We start from the raw sequence: 21348 nt of genomic DNA, 5'->3' as shown, positions 1-21348 counted from the left end.
CGGTTGAGAAAGGAGGAGGGGGAGGAGTAACACCTCATTAAGAACCTTGGTTCACCTGGCCCAGGTGATAGTACCTCGTGAGGGCCCCTTGCGAGGGGTACGGTGAAGACCTCAACGGCAGAGGAGGCGGAGAAGATGGACTTCAGTACGGCGGAGCTGGCGTAAGAGGCACCTTATCTCTTTGGGTACAAAAAGAGTACAAGTAGCGACTGAACCCCAGTGGGGCAGCTACAGGCCGCGTCTGACTCATGGTGAGCGGCTGCCTTTAGGCTGGGCATCCTACTGCCTATGTGGAAAGTAACAGAAAACTACCACATTACATTCTCAAGCAGTACATGGTACGTCTCTCCATGTGAAAGATTCCGGAGCTATAACTTCCTCTCATTCGGATCCCGGGGAGGGGAACACATTGAGAGTAGATGTATTTGAAAGGAAGAAAGGGACAGTGAAGGGAGGAAAGATACGGATTGGAACATGGAATGTGAGGACACTACTGCAAGTGGGAAAGCTAGAGAATGCAAAACAGGAGATGAAAAGGAACAGATTAAATGCCCTTGGTTTGTGTGAAATGAGATGGGGAGAGAATGGGGAGGTAAAAAGTGGAGATTGTAAGCTCTTTTACTCAGGGGAAATCAAGAGTGGTGAGAATAGAGTAGGAATATTGATAGGGTATAAGTTGAAAAATAAGGTAATGAAGGTACAATATATCGATGGAAGACTGATGAAGATACGACTGAAAGGTAGTTCAAAAGATTTGGTATTAATACAGGTATATATGCCAACCAACCAGCATAGAGATGAGGAAGTGGAAGAATATTATGAGAAAATGCAAGAACTCATCGAGAAAGAAAATAGAAATGCCTGCGTTATCATCACGGGGGACTGAGATACAGTGGTGGGTGAAGGAAGAGATGAAGATACAGTAGGAAAATTTGGATTGGAAATGAGAGAGGTGAACGACTAAGTAGTTTCTCTAAAGAAAATTCATTAGCAGCGGATAGCACATTATTTGAACACCACAAAAGGAGACGTTACACATGGATATCAAATTTGAATAGGGAAAGATATCAGCTGGACTACATCCTGATACAAAAAAGGTTTAGAAACTGTTTGAAGAATGCTAAAGCTTATGCAGGAGCGGATATAAATTCAGACCGCAACCTAGTGATGGGAGAAGTACAATTGAAGTTGAAAACAGTCTGGAGAGGTAAAGCAAAGGAAAGACTAAACATAGAAAGACACAAAGAGGTAGGAAAGGCATCAGATTTGGAGAACAGATTTATGGAAAAATGGCAAAGAGGTAGTGTTGATGAAAGTGTTAATGACAAATGGATAAAAATGAGGGAAGGACTCATGGACTCTGCAAAAGAAGTACTAGGAATTAGAGTATCCCTAAGCACCAGGAAAGAATGGATAACAGTAAACATGTTGAAAAAGAGGGAAGAGCGGAGAAAGTGGAAAAGTGTATAAAACTGAAGAAGACAAAAAGAGGTACAGGAAACAGAATAATGAAGTAAGAAGAGAAACTGAAGAAGCAAGAGATAAATGGATGAAACAGAAATGCGACGAAATAGAGAAAATGGAGAGAGAGGGAAAGTATGAAATGATGTATAGACTGGCTAGTGAGATAACATGGAATAACATGGAAATAGAAAGAGCAGATGGTACTCTAGCAGAAGAACCATAGGAGATTTTGAACAGATGGCAATAATATGTTGAATGTCTGTATAAGGGGCATAAAATGCAAAGCGAAATTAAGGTTGAAGAGGAGCAATATGTGCCGGAAGATGGAAAGGGATTTTCTATCTTGGAAGCAGAAGTAGAAAAAGGCGCTGAAGGAGATGAAGAATAGGAAGGCATGTGGAATTGATGATTTGCCAGCAGAACTGTTGAAGAGTCTGGGAAACAAGGCAAGAAATGAAATAATCTACCTCTGTAACGAGATATATGTCAAAGGGGAATGGCCTGAGGACTTCATTGCAACAGTTTTGATACCAACAGAGAAAAAGAGAAACACTAAAAATGTGAAGAGCACCAGACCATCAGTCTAATTTCTCATGCAGACCATCAGTCTAATTTCTCATGCAGCTAAAGTCTTGCTGAGAGTGTTGAATATAAGATTGTATGGGAAGCTGGATACAGGGATTGCAGAGGATCAGTTCGGATTTAGAAGAGGAAATGGAACAAGAGATGCTATTGGCCTGTTAAGAACTATAGGGGAAACATATATGGAAAAGGGTAGAGAAATCTTTGCTGTTTTTATAATTTTAGAAAAGGCTTTTGACAGAGTTCAGTGGAACAAGCTGATGGATATTTTGAAGAGGAAAGGAATAGATTGGAAAGAGAGACGACTGATACAGAATCTATATTTACACCAGAAAGTAAGGATAAGGGTTGGAAATGAAATGTCAGAAGGAAGCAGCATTGGACGAGGTGTTAGACAAGGTTGTTGCCTTTCCCCACTGTTGTTTAACGTATATTTTGAAGACATTATTGGGAATAGCTTAGATGGGAAAAGAGGAATATGCATTGGTGGAAAGAGAATAGAATGTGTAAGATTTGCTGGTGACATGGTATTAGTGGCAGAAAGTGATCAGACAGTGCATAACATGCTGAAAGATCTGAATGAAGCTTGTGTGGAATATGGGATGCAAATAAATACAGCAAAAACAAGGAGTATTGTCATCAGTACAAGACGCAGACTGTCCAATATTAAAACACGACAGTCTACCATTAGCCAAGTAAGTGAATTTAAATATCTTGGAATCACAGTAACTGAAGACTTGAGATGTCACCAGGAGGTGAAAACTCGAATTGCCATAGCGAAGGAGGCATTCAACAGAAAGTGGAGACTCTTATGTGGCAAATTAGATAAAAGACTAAGGAAAAGGCATGGCAAATGTTTTGTCTGGAGTGTGGCACTATATGGGGCAGAAACATGGACGCTGAGACGAGAGGATGAAAAAAGGTTAGAAGCATTTGAGATGTGGATGTGGAGGAGAATGGAGAGAATAAGCTGGACGGAAAGAGTGAGTAGTGAAAGAGAATTGGAAAGGGTTGGTGAGAGAAGTTCAAATGGCTCTGAGCACTATGGGACTCAACTGCTGTGGTCATAAGTCCCCTAGAACTTAGAACTACTTAAACCTAACTAACCTAAGGACGGCACACAACACCCAGCCATCACGAGGCAGAGAAAATCCCTGACCCCGCCGGGAATCGAACCCGGGAACCCGGGCGTGGGAAGCGAGAACGCTACCGCACGACCACAAGATGCGGGCGTTGGTGAGAGAAGATGTCTGTTGAAGGTTGTAAGAGAAAGGAAAAAGAACTGGTTGGGACATTCATTGAGAAAGGAGTACTTGCTAGTAGATGCTTTGGAAGGATTGGTTTGTGGGAGAAGACTGGAAGGAAGAAGGAGATACAAGATGATAGACGACGTAAAGGGAAGAGGAAATTATGCAGACCTGAAGAGGATGGCAGAACTCCAGACAGCGTGGAGAACTACCATATGAAAACCTGCCTTTTGGCAGAACACTGATAATGTGCGACAAAATACTACGCATTGCAGGACGAATTCTGCGTTTTCTGATAAATTCGTCATTAAATGTTATCAGCAATGGCTTAACAGGGATCTAACTGCACCATTCTTGTACTGTGTGCATCCATCAAATGTAACAGGAAACGTTTTCATCAGAATATATTTCACTCAAGAAAGGCGACATATGCCCTGTCTGTTCAAAAACCACACATTTCAGTCCCTTTCTTTAGGATATATTTATCAGAGTCAGAAGATATCTCAATTTTACTGAACTTCCAGACATTTTTTTACCCATACTGCTTCATATACAGCACTTTGTAATCATGCACATAGTTGTTCGAATTCGTCACTTAGTGTGCACATCATCATGTCCGAACTGAGGAAGAAAATGTCTATCTCATGCTTGTCAAATAGCCAGTAAGTTTTACGTAATGTGCTTGCCATGTAAGATCGCGAAAAATATTCCGTGTCGATCGCTTGCAACTACGGAAACCTTCTGCAGTTACGGGAATATACTTCACAGCACCATTATTCACCAAGAAAGTGCACATTCTCAACAAATAATATATCTGCCTCTTCACTTGTGGCGCGGCTGCTACGGTCGCAGGTTCGAATCCTGCCTTGGGCATGGATGTGTGTGATGTCCTTAGGTTAGTTAGGTTTAAGTAGTTCTAAGTTCTAGGGGACTGATGACCACAGATGTTAAGTCCCATAGTGCTCAGAACCATTTGAACCATTTTTTTTCTTCACTTGTGCTACTATCCACGGTATCCACCGGGAACTCTGCTCGGTTATGACTGCTGAAAACATTTCTATCACTCAAAAGCCAATCTAAAGAAAAATGTGTGCGGTAACTACCTCTGTCAGGATACAGCCGTAGTTCTGTGCAGTAGATAGCACTGTGGGTTAGCACACAGGAGGTCGAGGGTTCGGTTCTCGGTCATGGGATATTTGTTTTTGTTTGCTGAAAGTAGTCTGCGTGGAACGGTATCTGGCTGCTTAATCGTCGTACAGCGATTACAGTGGGTCTGCTACAAAACATTTGCAGTTACGAATAACGAATATGGAAATTGAAATACAATCGTTTTCATTGGTCAGCTTTTAAAGAAACCTTTTGCACATCTTGGCACGAATTGTTTCCCACCGCTGCATCTACTAGATTCCAAACTTGTTTTGTGTGTATCCTCCCCCAGTGATCCCATCGATTAATACCAACTATAATTCTTGCCACGTGCAGGTCCATTACGATCAATTACGCCTTACGTCATCAGTAGGGCTAGTAACGAGCATCGAAAATAGTTTCAATGGGACCATTGGTGGAGGATACACAGAAAACAAGTCTGGAATCTAGTAAATGCAGTGATGTGAAACAATTCGCGACCACGACATTCAAAAAATTTCTTTAAAAGCTGACCAATGGAAGCGATTGTATTTCCATTTCTGTGTTCATAATACGTAACTGCAAATGTTCCGTAGAAGACCACCTGTAATCGCTGTATGAAGATTAAGTCGCCAAGTACGGTACCATGCAGACTACTTTTAACAAACAAGAACAACTAATCCACAAACGAGAATCGAACCCTCGACCTCCTGCATGCTAACCCAAAAGACTAGCCACTGCACCAACTACACAGCAGTATTGCCGTCTCCTGACAGAGGTAGTTATTGTACACGTAATTACAGTGTTGCCAGATTACTGATCTTTGACGTCCATTTACGGCCCGAAATATGGGCAGGACGAAATTTTGTGAGAAAAATTTTTGTATTGCCAATATGTGAGGAATCGCGCTGCGAAGTCCGTGTGCGCGAATTTTTCTTCACCCTGTACATTTTCACCAAACATGTATTTGACTGTGGATTTACCTTTAAGAAATCGGTGAAAATTTGTGTAAATAGCTCGAAAACTTCTTTTTTGAGTGCTTCACTAAAAAGTTGAATGTATGTACATTCTCTAGCTGGCTTGGTGCTGCATATTGTTATAGTTAGTCAGAGGAGTATAAAGCGGCGTAACTTTAGTGTTGTTTCATGCTGGAGTGGTAATGATGTTGCTATAAATTGCTCCCACAATCGTAAGAAATACATCATCGCTGGGTTAGACTCCTCCGATGCATGGTCTGAGTCACGCACCATGTGACGTCAGCTGGTCTCTCTTTCACAGGCAGGCTCTGTCACGCTCCGGTGGCTAACGCAGCGCAGAAGATCTGATCTCTATGGATTTAGGAATGGGCAACATGCAATCGGAGAAACATGAGGTAGCCTTGGGGGAGGGGGGCGCTCATCATTGTTTAAACAAATAAATAAATGTTCCTATCCTATTACACACAAAGTGGCAATTGTTTAATCCAAAAGTGGGCTGGTACGTTAAACTTTGGGCAACTGGGACTAGTGGAGCTAGGAGGTTTCTAGGACATATAATTTATTCAAAATGGCGGATGTCCCCTCCTACCTCTCCCTCCTCCACCCCTATATAACGTCGCACCCTCTCCACCCCTCCCCCAGATATGACGGAAAATTTTAGTGGGAAAATTAGGGCAATTGGGCTACATTCACTAAACCAACTCCCCCACCCCTCCCTCCACTCCCTTGGTGTCACCCATTTCCACCACCATCACGACCCTGGAAGTGGTAGGAAATGGTTAGTCTCAGTCCAGCTGCTGAAGAGGAAGATTAGATTAGTGTACTTTATTTATTTTTGGATGGAAAACATCATTCTGTGCTGGAGAGGAAGGCAGGGTATTTAATTAATTAATTTATTTATAGCTCAACTGGGGTACCTCCAGTAACCTCACTTGGAGATGTGGGTGCGTGTTCACCTCAAGGTGCAGAGACCAACTGAGCTGGTTTGCACTACATCCACCAAAGGCTGCTGTTCGCCTGCCCCACTCTTACCTCCACTCCTATGACATCACCCACCCCCACTATTACCCCTTCCCTTCAAATGGTACAGTCTCTGTCCAGCTGCCAGAGAGGAAGGTTAGGTTAATGTAATTTATTTATGATTGTTTTTGGAGGGATACTGACTGCTGGACTGTCCTCCACACTCCACCACCCACCGCCCCCACTTTTCACTGCCTGCCACCCCTGCTTCTGCCACTTCTGCCCCCACTTGTTTCCAATTGATTGTATATATGTTCGCTAGAAGTTTGATGACTGCTGCCCTAGTTCCTACAATATAGCCACCAGAGTGAGTTCAAACTGTTGAACAGCTACCCCAACACTCCTCCACTACCTGCCCCAACTTTCTACCTCCCCCATCCTCATTTTCTGCTGATTGTGTGTGTGACTTAGCCTGCAATATCACTTGAAACTGTTCTACAACCACCGCACTGAGGAAAAAAGCTTATCTGTTAGTGCAAGTGTTACTACATGTCCTAATTACATAATTACATTGCTATAGATCGGTGGGAAACGCTTTGTGTGCTCACCTGAGAATCGATTCCAAAATCTTCATACTCAGTTCATTCATTTACAATACTGTATCACACCCCATGCACTCAAACATCGTTCAAGGCACTTAGTATGAAAGGATGGAACATCAAACTATCACAGAAGTACAGGAAGAGTTGCCTCCTGCAAATCTACATATGAATAGCTGCTGGGGGTGGGACATATTCTTAATTTCACATGTACCAACAGACTCATACATTGTTCAAAGCACCTGGCATGGAAGGGAGGGCCTGCAATTGACTGGCATTCATAGTTTCAGCAGCAGAAGCACCAAAGATTTTCCCTGGCTTGTCAACATGTCACTGAGGAAAGAAACCCTAACAGCTCTACTAGAATAACACACACAAAGTTATCAGCCATAGTTTCAGCAGCAGAAGCAACAGAGATTTGTCCTGGCTTATCTACGAGGGTTGACTGAAAAGTAATGCCTCCACCTTCGTAACTCTTCAACAGTTGGCAGCATTGGTATGCGGCAGGTACTGGCTTGTTCCGTAGCCTCTTCTCTACAGCTCCAGTTGGTGGGAAGCCTTAGCACTGAACGGTTGTGTTGTTACAGTGTAAAGTGTGGAACGCTGCGCAGACTGTCGGTCAACGCGATTTAAGCACTGTGCAGTCTTTGAATTCTTGACAGCATAGGGTGTCACCACAAAGGAGATTCATCAGAGACTGAAAGCAGTTTATGGTGATTGTGTTGATGTGAGTACTGTGCATCATTGGACGAGTAAGTTTACAGATGTTCAGGTGGGAACATCTGACCTGCATGACAAACAAAGAGTTGGACGTCCTGTGACAGCAGCTACGGAGTTTCACAAGCAAAATGTTGACAGATTGATTCAGGACGATCGTCGTATAACTCAGAGAAATTGCAAGCACAATCGGCATTTCACAAGAACATGTGGGTCACATTATTGCTCTGCTTAGCCATCGGAATATCTGTGCACGATGGGTACCCCCACAGCAAAGCTTCAGAGACTGAATCTCACCACCGTACGTCATCCTCCATACAGCTCAGATTTAGCATCATCTGACTTCCATATGTTCCCAATAATGAAAGACGATCTGTGGGGACATCATTATGCTTCTGATGAAGACATTGAGAGAACTGTGAGATTGTGGTTGCGGAAACAGTGTGTCGACTTCTTCTGTGACTGCTTAAGAAAACTTGTTCATTGTTGGCAGATATGTATCCAGTTGGCTGGTGATTATGTGGAAAAGTTAATATTGCTAATTAAAGATCACATTCTAAGGATTATTTCTGCGTTTGATTTATTAAAATATTCCCATCCAAACCCAATTAACTATGGGAGAGGCATAACTTTTCATTCAACCCTCGTACGTGACATTGAGAAAATAAATCCTAACAGACCAACTAGAAGCAAGGTCCGAGCAGGCACACGGGGGAGGGGTTTATTAGTTATTGGGAGCTCCAACATTAGGCGGGTGATGGAGCCCCTTAGGGAAATAGCGGAAAGGTCGGGGAAGAAGGCCAGTGTTCACTCTGTCAGCTTGCCGGGGGGCCTCATCCGAGATGTGGAGGAGGCCTTGCCGGCGGCGATAGAGAGCACTGGGTACACCCGAGTGCAAATTGTTGCTCATGTCAGCACCAATTACTCCTGCTGTCTGGGTTCAGAGGTCATCCTCAGTTTGTACAGGCGGTTGGCGGAGTTGGTGAAGGCGGAAAGCCTCGCTCGCGGGGTGGAATCTGAGCTGACTGTTTGTAGTATCGTTCCCAGAAACGATCGCGGTCCTCTGGTTTGGAGCCGAGTAGAAGGCTTAAACCAGAGGCTCAGACGATTCTGCGGAGATCTGGGGTGCAAATTTCTTGACCTCCGCTATCGGGTGGAGAAATGTAGGGTCCCCCTGAATAGGTCAGGGGTGCACTACACGCAGGAAGCGGCTACAAGGGTAGCAGAGTACGTGTGGAGTGCACATGTGGGTTTTTTAGGTTAGAGAATTCCCTCCCTAGGCCCGACAAGACGCCTCCTGAGACGCGGCAAGGTAGGAGTAGGCAAAATGCAACAGGGAATAACAATATTAATGTGCTAACAGTAAACTGCAGGAGCGTCTATAGAAAGGTCCCAGAACTGCTCTCATTAATAAACGGTCACAATGCCCACATAGTACTAGGGGCAGAAAGTTGGCTGAAACCAGACGTAAACAGTAATGAAATCCTAAACTCAGATTAGAATGTATACCGCAGAGACAGCCTGGACAGTGAAGGGGGATGCGTGTTTATAGCGACAAGAAGTGCAATAGTATCGAAGGAAATTGACGGAGATCCGAAATGTGAAATAATTTGGGTGAAGGTCACGGTTAAAGCAGGCTCAGGCATGGTAACTGGATGTCTCTATAGGCCCCCTGGCTCAGCAGCTGTTGTGGCTGAGCACCTGAAGGATAATTTGGAAAATATTTCGAGTAGATTTCCCCACCATGTTATAGCTCTGGGTGGAGATTTTAATTTGCCGGATATAGACTGGGAGACTCAAACTTCATAACGGGTGGCAGGGACAAAGAATCCATTGAATTTTTTTAAAGTGCTTTATCTGAAAACTACCTTGAGCAGTTAAACAGAACCGACTCGTGGCGATAACATATTAGACCTTCTGATGACAAACAGACCCAAACTATTTGAAACAGTTAACGCAGAACAGGGAATCAGCGATCATAAAGCGGTTACTGCATCGATGATTTCAGCCATAAATAGAAATAATAAAAAAGGTAGGAAGATTTTTCTGTTTAGCAAAAGTGACAAAAAGCAGATTTCAGAGTACTAACACAAAAGTTTTGTCTCAAATACAGACAGTGTTGAGGATCAGTGGACAAAGTTCAAAACCATCGTACAATATGCGTTAGATGAGTATGTGCCAAGCTAGATCGTAAGAGATAGAAAAGAGCCACTGTGGTACAACAACCGAGTTAGAAAACTGCTGCAGAAGCAAAGGGAACTTCACAGCAAACATAAACATAGGCAAAGGCTTGCAGACAAACAAAAATTACGCGAATCGAAATGTAGTGTGAGGAGGGCTATGCGAGAGGCGTTCAATGAATTCGAAAGTAAAATTCTATGTACTGACTTGGCAGAAAATCCTAAGAAATTCTGGTCTTATGTAAAAGCGGTGGGCGGATCAAAACAAAATGTCCAGACACTCCGTGACCAAAATGGTACTGAAACAGAGGATGGCAGACTAAAGGCCGAAATACTAAATGTCATTTTCCAAAGCTGATTCACAGAGGAAGACTGCACTGTAATTCCTTCTCTAGATTGTCGCACAGATGACAAAATGGTAGATATCGAAATAGACGACAGAGGGATAGAGAAACAATTAAAATCGCTAAAAAGGGGAAAGGCCGCTGGACCTGATGGGATACCAGTTCGATTTAACACAGAGTATGCGAAGGAACTTGCCCCCCTTCTTGCAGCGGTGTACCGTAGGTCTCTAGAAGAGCGTTGCGTTCCAAAGGATTGGAAAAGGGCACAGGTCATCCCCGTTTTCAAGAAGGGACGTCTAACAGATGTGCAGAACTATAGACCTATATCTCTAACGTTGAACAGTTGTAGATTTTTGGAACACGTATTATGTTCGAGTGTAATGACTTTTCTGGAGACTAGAAATCTACTCTGTAGGAATCAGCATGTGTTTTGCAAAAGACGATCGTGTGAAACCCAGCTCGCGCTATTCGTCCACGAGACTCAGAGGGCCATAGACACGGGTTCCCACGTAGATGCCGTGTTTCTTGAATTCTGCAAGGCGTTCGATACAGTTCCCCACAGCCGTTTAATTAACAAAGTAAGAGCATATGGACTATCAGACCAATTGTGTGATTGGATTGAAGAGTTCCTAGATAACAGAACGTAGCATGTCATTCTCAATGGAGAGAAGTCTTCTGAAGTAAGAGTGATTTCAGGTGTGCCGCAGGGGAGTGTCGTAGGACCGTTGCTATTCACAATATACATAAATGACCTTGATGATGACATCGTAAGTTCACTGAGGCTTTTTGCGGATGATGCTGTGTTATATCGAGAGGTTGTAACAATGGAAAATTGTACTGAAATGCAGGAGGATCTGCAGCGAATTGACACGTGGTGCAGGGGATGGCAATTGAATCTCAATGTAGAAAAGTGTAATGTGCTGCGAATACATAGAAAGGAAGATCCCTTATCATTTAGCTACAATATAGCAGGTCAGCAACTGGAAGCAGTTAATTCCATAAGTTATCTGGGAGTACGCATTAGGAGTGGTTTAAAATGGAATGATCATATAAAGTTGATCGTCGGTAAAGCAGATGCCAGACTGAGATTCATTGGAAGAATCCTAAGGAAATGCAATCCGAAAACAAAGGAAGTAGGTTACAGTACGCTTGTTCGCCCACTGCTTGAATACTGCTCAGCAGTGTGGGATCCTTACCAGATAGGGTTGATAGAAGAGATAGAGAAGATCCAACGGAGAGCAGTGCGCCACGTTACATGATCATTTAGTAATCGTGAAAGCGTTACGGAGATGATAGATAAACTCCAGTGCAAGACTCTGCAGGAGAGACGCTCAGTAGCTTGGTACAGGCTTTTGTTGAAGTTTCGAGAAAATACCTTCACCGAAGAGTCAAGCAGTATATTGCTCCCTCCTACGTATATCTCGTGAAGAGACCATGAGGATAAAATCAGAGAGATTAGAGCCCACACAGAGGCGTACCAACAATCCTTTCCACGAACAATACGAGACTGGAATGGAAGGGAGAACCGATAGAGGTACTCAAGGTACCCTCCGCCACACACCGTCAGGTGGCTTGCGGAGTGCGGATGTAGATGTAAATGTAGAAGAACAATAACTGAAAGAATTACCAATTTAAAAAAAAAAACATATAAACCAACAACTAACACCACTCGAAAACAAACAGCCTTGATCCTTCAAATACACACAATCACACATCATGGTAAATGTTTCACTGCTCCCAGAAAAAAAAACATCGAAATTAGCGCGAAAAACCATCACCCGCCCTTCCTCAATTGGAAACAACTTGCCATAATGCAACACACATCGTAAAATGAACGAAAAGGCGTTGTAGCAGCGTCACACAGCTATCGGAAATAATTCCCTCACCATCATAACCATGTGTTCTCTTCGGCATGTGTTAGCAGACTGAGAGCGCCAGAACCACCTCTACCTGCCTTCTCCTACCCCTCCATCCTCCATCTCTCCCATCCCCTAGAGCTTTCAGAAACAGAAGTGGATTTTATAATCTGTTCCAGAATCTATTGTCAGTGGTACATAAAGAGTTCCATCAGCTTCAGATGGAATGCTTTGTTCTGTGAATTTTTTTTCTAGTCTATGGAACAAGAACGAAATTCCAGAGAAGTGTCCAGAACGCTTTTTCTGACGTCCGCTGGTTGGGAGAAGAGACTCCCGACTGCTGTAGCTGTAAGCAGGCACCAAGGCCGGCCACAGTTGGAGATAGAATCTCTGGCGAAGCACGTAGCTTCGTCGGTTAGTGCTATCAGTGCAGGCAAAAGCTACACATACACAATACGCCGTGACTCCAGTGGGCTACAAAACAAAGTGAGACAAATGACGACCAAGTGTTGCTTGTCTAAAAGCGCAGCTGCCACCGCCTAACAGAGACATGTGCTCCACGCTGCCAGCAGTCGCCCCCAAAGATGCTCGCCATTTTGAGACAAACATTTCAGTGTAACAGTTGTATTAAATATCAACACACCTCTTATAAGCGAGGACCTATTAAAAACACAATTGCGGCGATAATAAAACATTATTGTCTTCACGAAAATAGGCGCAGTCCGTTTTCTTTTAGTTTTATGAGCAAAATCGGTATAGTTTGAGAGCATTCTTTGTGTACGAGAACAGTGCACTCATTTCATTACATTATCGATACAGAACGGCATCTATACAATCATTTTTACGTTTGACTGTAGGATACGTTTCATCTCTCTCTCTCTCTCTCTCTCTCTCTCTCTCTCTCTCTCTATCTATCTATCTATCTATATCTCTCTATCTCCATGCCTCCCGTTATTTTGTTACCTCCAACAACGTGAAAAATACTACAGCACTGCTGCCAATTAGAGATGATCAAACTGCGGAGGTTGGAGCTCTATAGCGATACATCTGACATATGTATTAACTTACCTCGCATCTCCTATACGTGTCCACCCTATGTAAAATCGAAAAAACTTCCACTATTTTGCTGTGAAAACTACCAACCACTGTAGATGTCCTCGTTATTTCAGAAACCTTATGAGAGTGAAGAAAAAGTGAGAATTTAAACTCCAAAGAAAAAGAAGACAAAGTTTAACGAAACCTCTATATAACCGATTTCTTTCAGATTGATGGACAAAATTACATAGTTTGAGAACGTCCCTGGCGTTCAAATCGTTGTATGTAAATAAACTGTCATGCACGCGGGTATTACAAACATTTCAGATACTTGAAATAACGTTAATAATACACCCTTTCACGTTATCTGCTCGCATGTCGGAAAAAACACATCGGCAACAACAAGCTATAATTCAAGAGGATATCGTTTGTACACAATGGCTGTCCCATTTTACCAGTACAATGGGACATAGCGCTGGCGTTTATGAACGCAAAAAACATCAGAGTATGCCTTGTAATAGAACCTTCTAACGTCACCTGTTAAAGAACCCTAGAAGATTTTACCGTTTGCGTGCTGACACTGGACATATTTTCCCCTTAACTCGCCTCTACTGACCTGTGTGTAAAGTTTTTGACACTGTACGTGAAGAAGAAGGCTGTACCCAGCAGACTATCATTTGCAAGAGCAGCAGATTCTTGCTTGGTAATTTTGTAAGCAAATTGGTCATCACAGAAGTTGATGTTCAACATTGCTCTGGATATAATCCGTGGCAGATCCACATTTGAACACTAACTCCGGCTTACTGTAGGTCATGGGAGACATTTGCGACACACACATAGACACAGATGTACAGAAAATAGAGCAAATGCACTGGATTTGTAGAATATGTGTTTGGAAATGACTGGCTGCATTTGAGTAAAGTGCTACATTATGCTGTCCAACTAATGTGCTGTTCTACCTTGTACATAGGTACAGTACTCGCAAAGGACTTTCTCTCTCCATCCAACAGAAATCTAGGACACAAAATAGCGGAATTGGGATGATCATGTGCCGTCATTGTGGATCTGTAAGAGTGTAAAAGTATGTGTGATAGGTGCAGCAGGACACCTCGATTTGTTGTTGTCACTGAAGAATGTAGACAATCTTGTTACGAATATAGGTCATATAACTTGTATCGAAGATGTTATGCTCTTTAACAGGAGGTATTTAAATGTGCTTACACCCCCTACAGAACCGTTTTGCGAAGATATTTCCTCTTTGCAGGACTCTAGCACTGTCGAAAATAACATACAAGTGGTTGAAATCGTGACTTCGTGATTGGTAATATACATGCAGAACCTCTATGCATATGTGTGTAAACATGGCAGCAGGGGACTGTTGCGATTCGAATGTATAAGTTCCTACTTGTTTGTGTATAAATGACGCTGCTGGGGAGACACGCTCTTATGGGCCCAGTTGCTGTTCCACCCTTTCATACTTAGTACCTTGAACGATGTACGAGTTCAGGGGGTGTGATACAGTACAGCAAATGAATGAATTGAGCTCGAAAATTTTGGAAGTGAATCTCAGGCGAGCACACAGTGGATTTTATATATAGCACAATTGGGCATCTTGGACTATTTCATCTGAGAGATGGGGGAAAACGTAGAATTTTTTAGTATATTATCATTTTATATTTGGCGCAAGTGGCCTAGGTCCACTATCTTGGATTTTTGACAATCCCATCTTTTTAAAATGAAATTGTTTGAATTTTTTGCAATTTTTTGAATTTCTCAGCATTTTAAACAGGACAGGTGGCCAAGTTCTGCCTTCTTGGATTATGATGTCAGAGGGGTGTGGGGTGGAAGGAAGTGGGGACGTAATTTGCAACACTGCATAATGTCATCAGAAATATGCCGACATTGCAAGCTGCACATGTAGCAGTATTTCCCTCTTACTGAGGACAAGTGATAATTTTTGCAGTCATTATATGTGGACATTGCTGTCACATACGCACATGCTGTCTAAACAAATGTTTCTTTGCTGGTCTGAAAGTGATGTGTGGAAGAAGAGGTAGAGGGAGCATCTAACAACGCTAGAGGCAACACTTGGAACGAAGTTGATGTTCAGTTGGCAAGGATTGAAATGAAATCAATGTTTTATACTTATTCTGGGGGGGGGGGGGGGTCTCCAAGAGATAAAATGTGCAGGTGTGTAGACTATTCAATCTTGTCATTTTGTTTAACAATTGTAAATAGCAGCATATATCTGTATTATATAATGAATGATAGATTTCACACAGAAATAGGGATTGTACAATGGTCCATGATGATTAACAGTAGTTGATTTATTTATCAATTGATTACTTTGATGAGGAGACTGGGCACATTATGGTATTATAGTTTAATGACAAAAAGAAACATAATTCTTATAAGCAGTGTTAGTCAGAACTATTCCAACATTTGTCCACAGTAACATAGTGAAACAAAGGAAAACCCAACTCATGATGGGTACATGGGGAAATCAGTGCAACCATGTTTGATTTATCCCAAGTGTACAACAATGTTTTGTTTGTACGTTCTTGCAAATAAAATACTTCAAAATGTAAAGTGATAGGGCCATAAACTTCATTTCTCACCACTAGTCAATGCACACACTACCGTTCTGGCAACAGAACTTTGACGATGATGTTTGGTTTCTATCTTGTGTACCAGAACTTCCCATTTAATTATCTATTTTGTGACTGACGAAAGTAGAACTTGGTGAATTGTGACTTTGGTAATGTGAGCTGTTTGGTTTCCTTCTTCATATTGCTAGTGATAAGGTATCTGGAAGACAAAAAATGAAAGGTTCCCCACCTTTGTTTTTTGTCTTAGCGATGGGCAACTGACAGAAATAAAAATTCAGTGAAGATGTTTGGAAAGAGATCGATGAACACAGAAACCTCACAGCAACTTTGCAAAGAACAGAAACATAGGGTTTTGGACATTTATTTGGATACAATAAATTTGTAATAAATATTTTGAGGGAAAGTTTTTGGAAAGAAAACCAAGGGGAAACCAACAAAGAAAACAGCAGCAGATCTAATTGTGTTAAGAAGTATCAAAATTATCAAGAAATGAAGATATAGACGAGAGGCTGCAGCAAGACGACTTTGTCTTTTGTAGACTCTGATGATGGTCTTCGTTTGCACATCACTGTAGAGTTTTCTGAGTGTTCTTGAACATTTCATTTGCACTCTAAACCAACTTGCAATTATTTGTGAATACTCTACAGAACATAATGTACGAGAAGGCTCGTTGTCATTTTCAGTGGTCTGTAATTCTGAAATGAACTGAAGTTATATGAGGTGTTTACAAACGATTTTTCGAGTTTTGACGCCTAATTGCTTCAGATCCATAATGCTCACCCATATGTACTAATATCCAACGAAGAGAGCATATTTTAAAGTTCCTTTTGTTCATGTCACTGCAGATTTCACTGTGATTCGCCAGGTGGCATGGTATTAGCAGTTTGCAACCTAACAACTAATCAACAGAAAGCATTTTGTGTGCTACAATATGAGAAGACTGAATCCATCATTACTGTGAAGCACACATTCTGAAGACAGTACAGAATATAGCGTCACAATGTTTGCGTATGCTGCACAACAAATCCCAATTTTGCAGTGGAGATTGAAAGAGGTCCGCCGGCCGAAGTGGCCGTGCGGTTAAAGGCGCTGCAGTCTGGAACCGTAAGCCCACTACGGTCGCAGGTTCGAATCCTGCCTCGGGCATGGCTGTTTGTGATGTCCTTAGGTTAGTTAGGTTTAACTAGTTCTAAGTTCTAGGGGACTAATGACCTCAGCAGTTGAGTCCCATAGTGCTCAGAGCCATTTGAACCATTTTGAAAGAGGTCCTCCAGAGGTGGGATATCTTCTGTGCTGTTTCACGTAGCAAAATGTATGGTCACTACTTTTTTCCTGGAAAAACTGTGATAAGTACACTGTACCTACACATGCTGCAAGACTGGTTGTTTGCTAAACTGATAGCTGATATCCAAAACTTCATATTCCAATAAGAGCTGCGCTTCATTGGTGTAGAGTAGTGTACTGCTATTTGAACGTGGAATTTCCCAGCTGATGGACTGGGTGTTGCACTTGGGGTGATTTGTCACTCTTTAGGCTCTTGAGTTATCCTGAAATTACGGTTTGTGAGTTTTTTCTTTGGGGGTACGTGAAAGACAGTGTTTGTGTACGATCTTGGCAGACAATACCGACTGAACTTCAGGACCGCATCGCGACTGTGCTGGCCAACACTGACAGTGACATGGACCGAAATTGACTACACCATACATATTTGCTGTGTAACACGAGAACACAATGAACATTTGAAACGATGTGTAAGGAACTCGAAAGTGTACTTTTTAATACACTGAGTCATTTACTATTTTGAATTTAATACTTTGTGAAACACTTGTATTCAAAACGCAATGAATCATTTGTGAAGACCCTATATAATTGAAACCTATCACTTCAGTTTATGTATAAGATCATTTTTACAATGGTACTAAAGTTCCCGAAAATGTAAATATTAAATGCAAATGGTTCACACATGCACAGTGAATCATATCCATTGCAACGACGAAACATTACTTCTTGCCAACGATGTCATTAAGGACAGAACGCAAGCTTGTTTTGGGCAAGTATGGAGCAAAAAATGAGCCGTGGCGATTTGGAAGGGACCATTTGCCGGGCCCCATGGAAAATGGAATTGTAAATCTGGATGGCTGGACGTTGAGGATTTTGAACCCTGCTCCTCCCAAATGCAAGAGAGCCCTACTGTCGTAGTCATCGTAATTCATTATTGACTGTTAATGAAAATAGGAAATTTTCTTTTGAGATACGTGATCTTTGGGTTACAAATGACGTATATATCACTATTTTGGGCTGATGTTTACATTTAAGGAGCTCACTTCAACCCAGCAATGATTTCGCCACACATTTATTTATATAGAATACTAAATTTTTCTCTCATGTGGGAATCATTATTCGTTTTTAATTTTTTTCATAGTTCTTTCTGTTCTGAGATAATTTACTTTTATTCCTCTCTAGATTGCAAGCCTTGTCCAGCCAAATGACACTCATAAGTAACATCAACGTCAAACATCGTGGCGCGCTCTTCGCCAGTGGCAAAGTTGTGTTGTGTTAGTGCGGGTTGTCGCAGGTCCAGGGACAGTAGAGGCGGGAGGGACAAGTCGTAGAATTTTTTAATTAAAAATGAAGTACATTCTGGTCACTGGTGGTGTAATTAGCGGTGTTGGCAAAGGTGTAATAGCTAGTTCATTTGGTACAATTCTGAAATGTTGCAACATTCCAGTTACTTCGATTAAAATTGATCCATATATTAATATCGATGCGGGTACATTTTCTCCATACGAACACGGTAAGAAATAATTTACGTAGTATTTCTTTTCCGTAAAATAACGATTGAAACATGCACAAAGCCTGAACAGCAAAACAGAATTTTTAGTTATATGTTATCAGTAAATCATATTTGGAAGCTACTCGTACAGTAAATTGACAAAGCGCCATAATCCACGTGGTTTTTTTAACGACGATGGGAATATAGTTTGTGATGACTATGATTAAGTACATTTGCGTTACACAAATGCAGCTGATTCGTGATATAACTTGAGCGACGCCATCCGCAGAATTTCTTTCCGCCAAAATTTTATTTCATCATTGAAAGTTCACATCCTTCAAACGCCGGAAGGAGGACTAATTTGTATGCGAAAATCGCGGAGGAAATCGTGTGAAATAAAATTTCGTGTTGCATTTTCGCAGTCTTACATGATGTCCTTGACAGTCTTTCCCCCCGGATTAATATCCAGTTTTCACAATGACTTACCAATCGAGCCTCATAGATTGTAACTATCATACTTGTTATATAGGTCCATTTTTCTTATAAGAAGAATCCTCAGTTGGAATATAAAATTTTAATTGGGAGGGATTCTAGTTAAGCGTTGTCTGTAGTGGATATTTATTTTATCACTAGGAATTGCCTGTATTTGAAGTAGATGTCAAGGTAGATACTTTATATGATAATATCCAACTGTGATACTGGCGTTTGTTGCCTAAAATTGTGTCTTTTTCTTAGTCAGGCTTCCATATGAAGTGCAGGTGTAAAATTTAGTTCCATGATTCTGTTTATCAGAGTGATTCAGTGAGATCATAAATTTGGAATAGATGTTAAGTATTTGTTACTAAACCAAGAAAGATATGGTTAGTATGCTAGAAATGCTTCAGCTTTGCAACACTGTGATTCTCTTCTCTTCAGGTGAAGTTTATGTTTTGGACGACGGTGGAGAAGTTGACCTAGACTTGGGAAACTACGAGAGGTTTCTGGATGTTACACTTCACAGAGACAATAACATTACCACAGGAAAAATATATCAGCATGTGATTAACAAGGAGCGGCGGGGAGATTATCTAGGGAAAACTGTACAAGGTATTTAAAATAGTGAAACTACAGATGACATTTAGTACTTTATCTTGTTCTGTAATGTAATCTTTTTGTTCTTGGATATGTGGGTATTTTTATATTCTGATTTGTTTTCATATATTTCTCACTAGCACATGGAAATTTCACAAGTAAAACTTCATGATTGAATAAACAAATTAAAAATTTTCAATTGTTAAGTATTCCATTTTGATTATGACAGAACAGAAAATTGAAAGCGTATGTGAAGAGATAGTAAAGGGAAGGATAACTGGGTCAAGTGAAGTTCCCTGTACTAGATGCTGACTTTGAACACGAAATGTAATTATAATGCAATGTGTGCTGTCATATATGTGCAAGCGGAAGAATAGGACACTGGAAATATTTCTTTTGCATCTGTTTAGGTTTTTGGAATGTAGGTTTTCGTGGCAGACTGATCTGTAGTGTAGCCTGGTTTCTTAGTAAGACAGGAAGGTGACAGTTTGGTTGTTAGTGAAGCCAACAAATGTGAATACAATATTTTAGGTGCAGTGATGTACTTACCTATAGCATAGCCAGATGTCTTAGTAGGTGGAAAGGTGACAGTTTGGTTGGGAGATGATGATGTGATATCGAATGCTTCTACTAATCTGAAAAATTTATTCTTAGTCATATATCAGAAAATTAAATACAGGTACTGATTTTGACACATCTAGTCTATTGGTACTTCTAAATCATATCCCGTACCTACCTGTCTGTATTGCTCCAGGGCTTTGTGTAATTATTTTCTTCCCTTCATCACACATACTGTTCGTAAACTTTTCCTCGAGCCTTGAACTCCCTGAGTCTGAATTGTTTTGGAAACATTGTAAGCCACTAGTTTTTTCCAACTTTAGTTACCAAACTGTCCATTCATTTTTACAAGTATCTCTTTTTAATTTATGTTATTGAGAGCTGAATTCATACAGTAAATATTGTTGTTAGACAAGTTAGTCAAGTACTTTAAATTTGAAAATTTTGAAACCTTAAAAATGTGTTTAGGCCTACTTCTACATCTGTAGAAGTCAAAAAAACAATGAACAGTACGATGAAGAGGGGAAGTTAGAGCCTGGCCCATCTACATCTGTCACAGCTGCATTCTGTTTACTTACTGGCTCATATTTATTGTGATGAAGGAATTTTGAAAAAGTGTGAAAAGTATATCATACATAGTTATTAGGTTTGTTTTGTCTTGGTGCTTCAGTAGTTGTGAATCCTTGAGTAGGCCTAGTTGATAAGAATCACTTGATGAGCCACAGCTAACTTTCATAGGATCTCAATTTTATTATAGCCATTCTTCTGGTCCTTCCAACTTTTTACCATTTGTCTGTCTGTTTGGTGTATTTTTATAAAAGAAAGTACTTAGGTAAGCCCCCGGAGTCAGTGGCTCTTTCTTCTATGAGAAAGACTGAAGTGGAAGGAAGAGGGCTAAAGGGAAGGGACTGGAGAGGTTTAGGGGAAGGGGTAGGTTTTAGGAAAGTTGCCCAGAATTGCAGGTCAGGGGAGACTTCCTGGGTGGGATGAGAAGGAAAGACTGATTGTTGGGGATTGCACTGATTGAGATTGGAAACCTGAGGCCTTAAAGGTGGAAGACACGGTAATATGCACAACAGATATTACTGCAAAAACATTGTGTGCAAGTTAATAAGAGTGAAAAAGCTAAGTGTGTTGTATGTAACAGAGGCGGTAGGAGACAGTGAAAAATAGACAGATCAGAAAAGGAAAGATGTATAAAACTAAAACACAGGGAAGAAAGGAGTAGTACGTGTGAAGAAGTGGTGCCCA

General features: G+C 41.3%; 1 protein-coding gene across 1 annotated transcript in view; it reads left to right on the top strand.

Annotated features, from left to right (window-relative positions):
• The first annotated feature begins 18233 nt into the window (after window positions 1-18233).
• LOC126457601 (CTP synthase) overlaps window positions 18234-21348 on the top strand; it is an 83484-nt gene continuing 80369 nt past the window's right edge. Inside the window, exons 1-2 of the mRNA XM_050094048.1 lie at window positions 18234-18489; window positions 19384-19554. Of these exons, the coding sequence (XP_049950005.1) occupies window positions 18324-18489; window positions 19384-19554 (337 nt within the window). The 5' untranslated portion in view covers window positions 18234-18323. The remainder of the gene's footprint in view (window positions 18490-19383; window positions 19555-21348) is intronic.

Source organism: Schistocerca serialis, chromosome 2 (genome assembly GCF_023864345.2).
Source record: "Schistocerca serialis cubense isolate TAMUIC-IGC-003099 chromosome 2, iqSchSeri2.2, whole genome shotgun sequence".
In the NCBI taxonomy this organism is placed as follows: domain Eukaryota; kingdom Metazoa; phylum Arthropoda; class Insecta; order Orthoptera; family Acrididae; genus Schistocerca; species Schistocerca serialis.
This window is presented reverse-complemented; position numbering and strand designations above follow the sequence as displayed.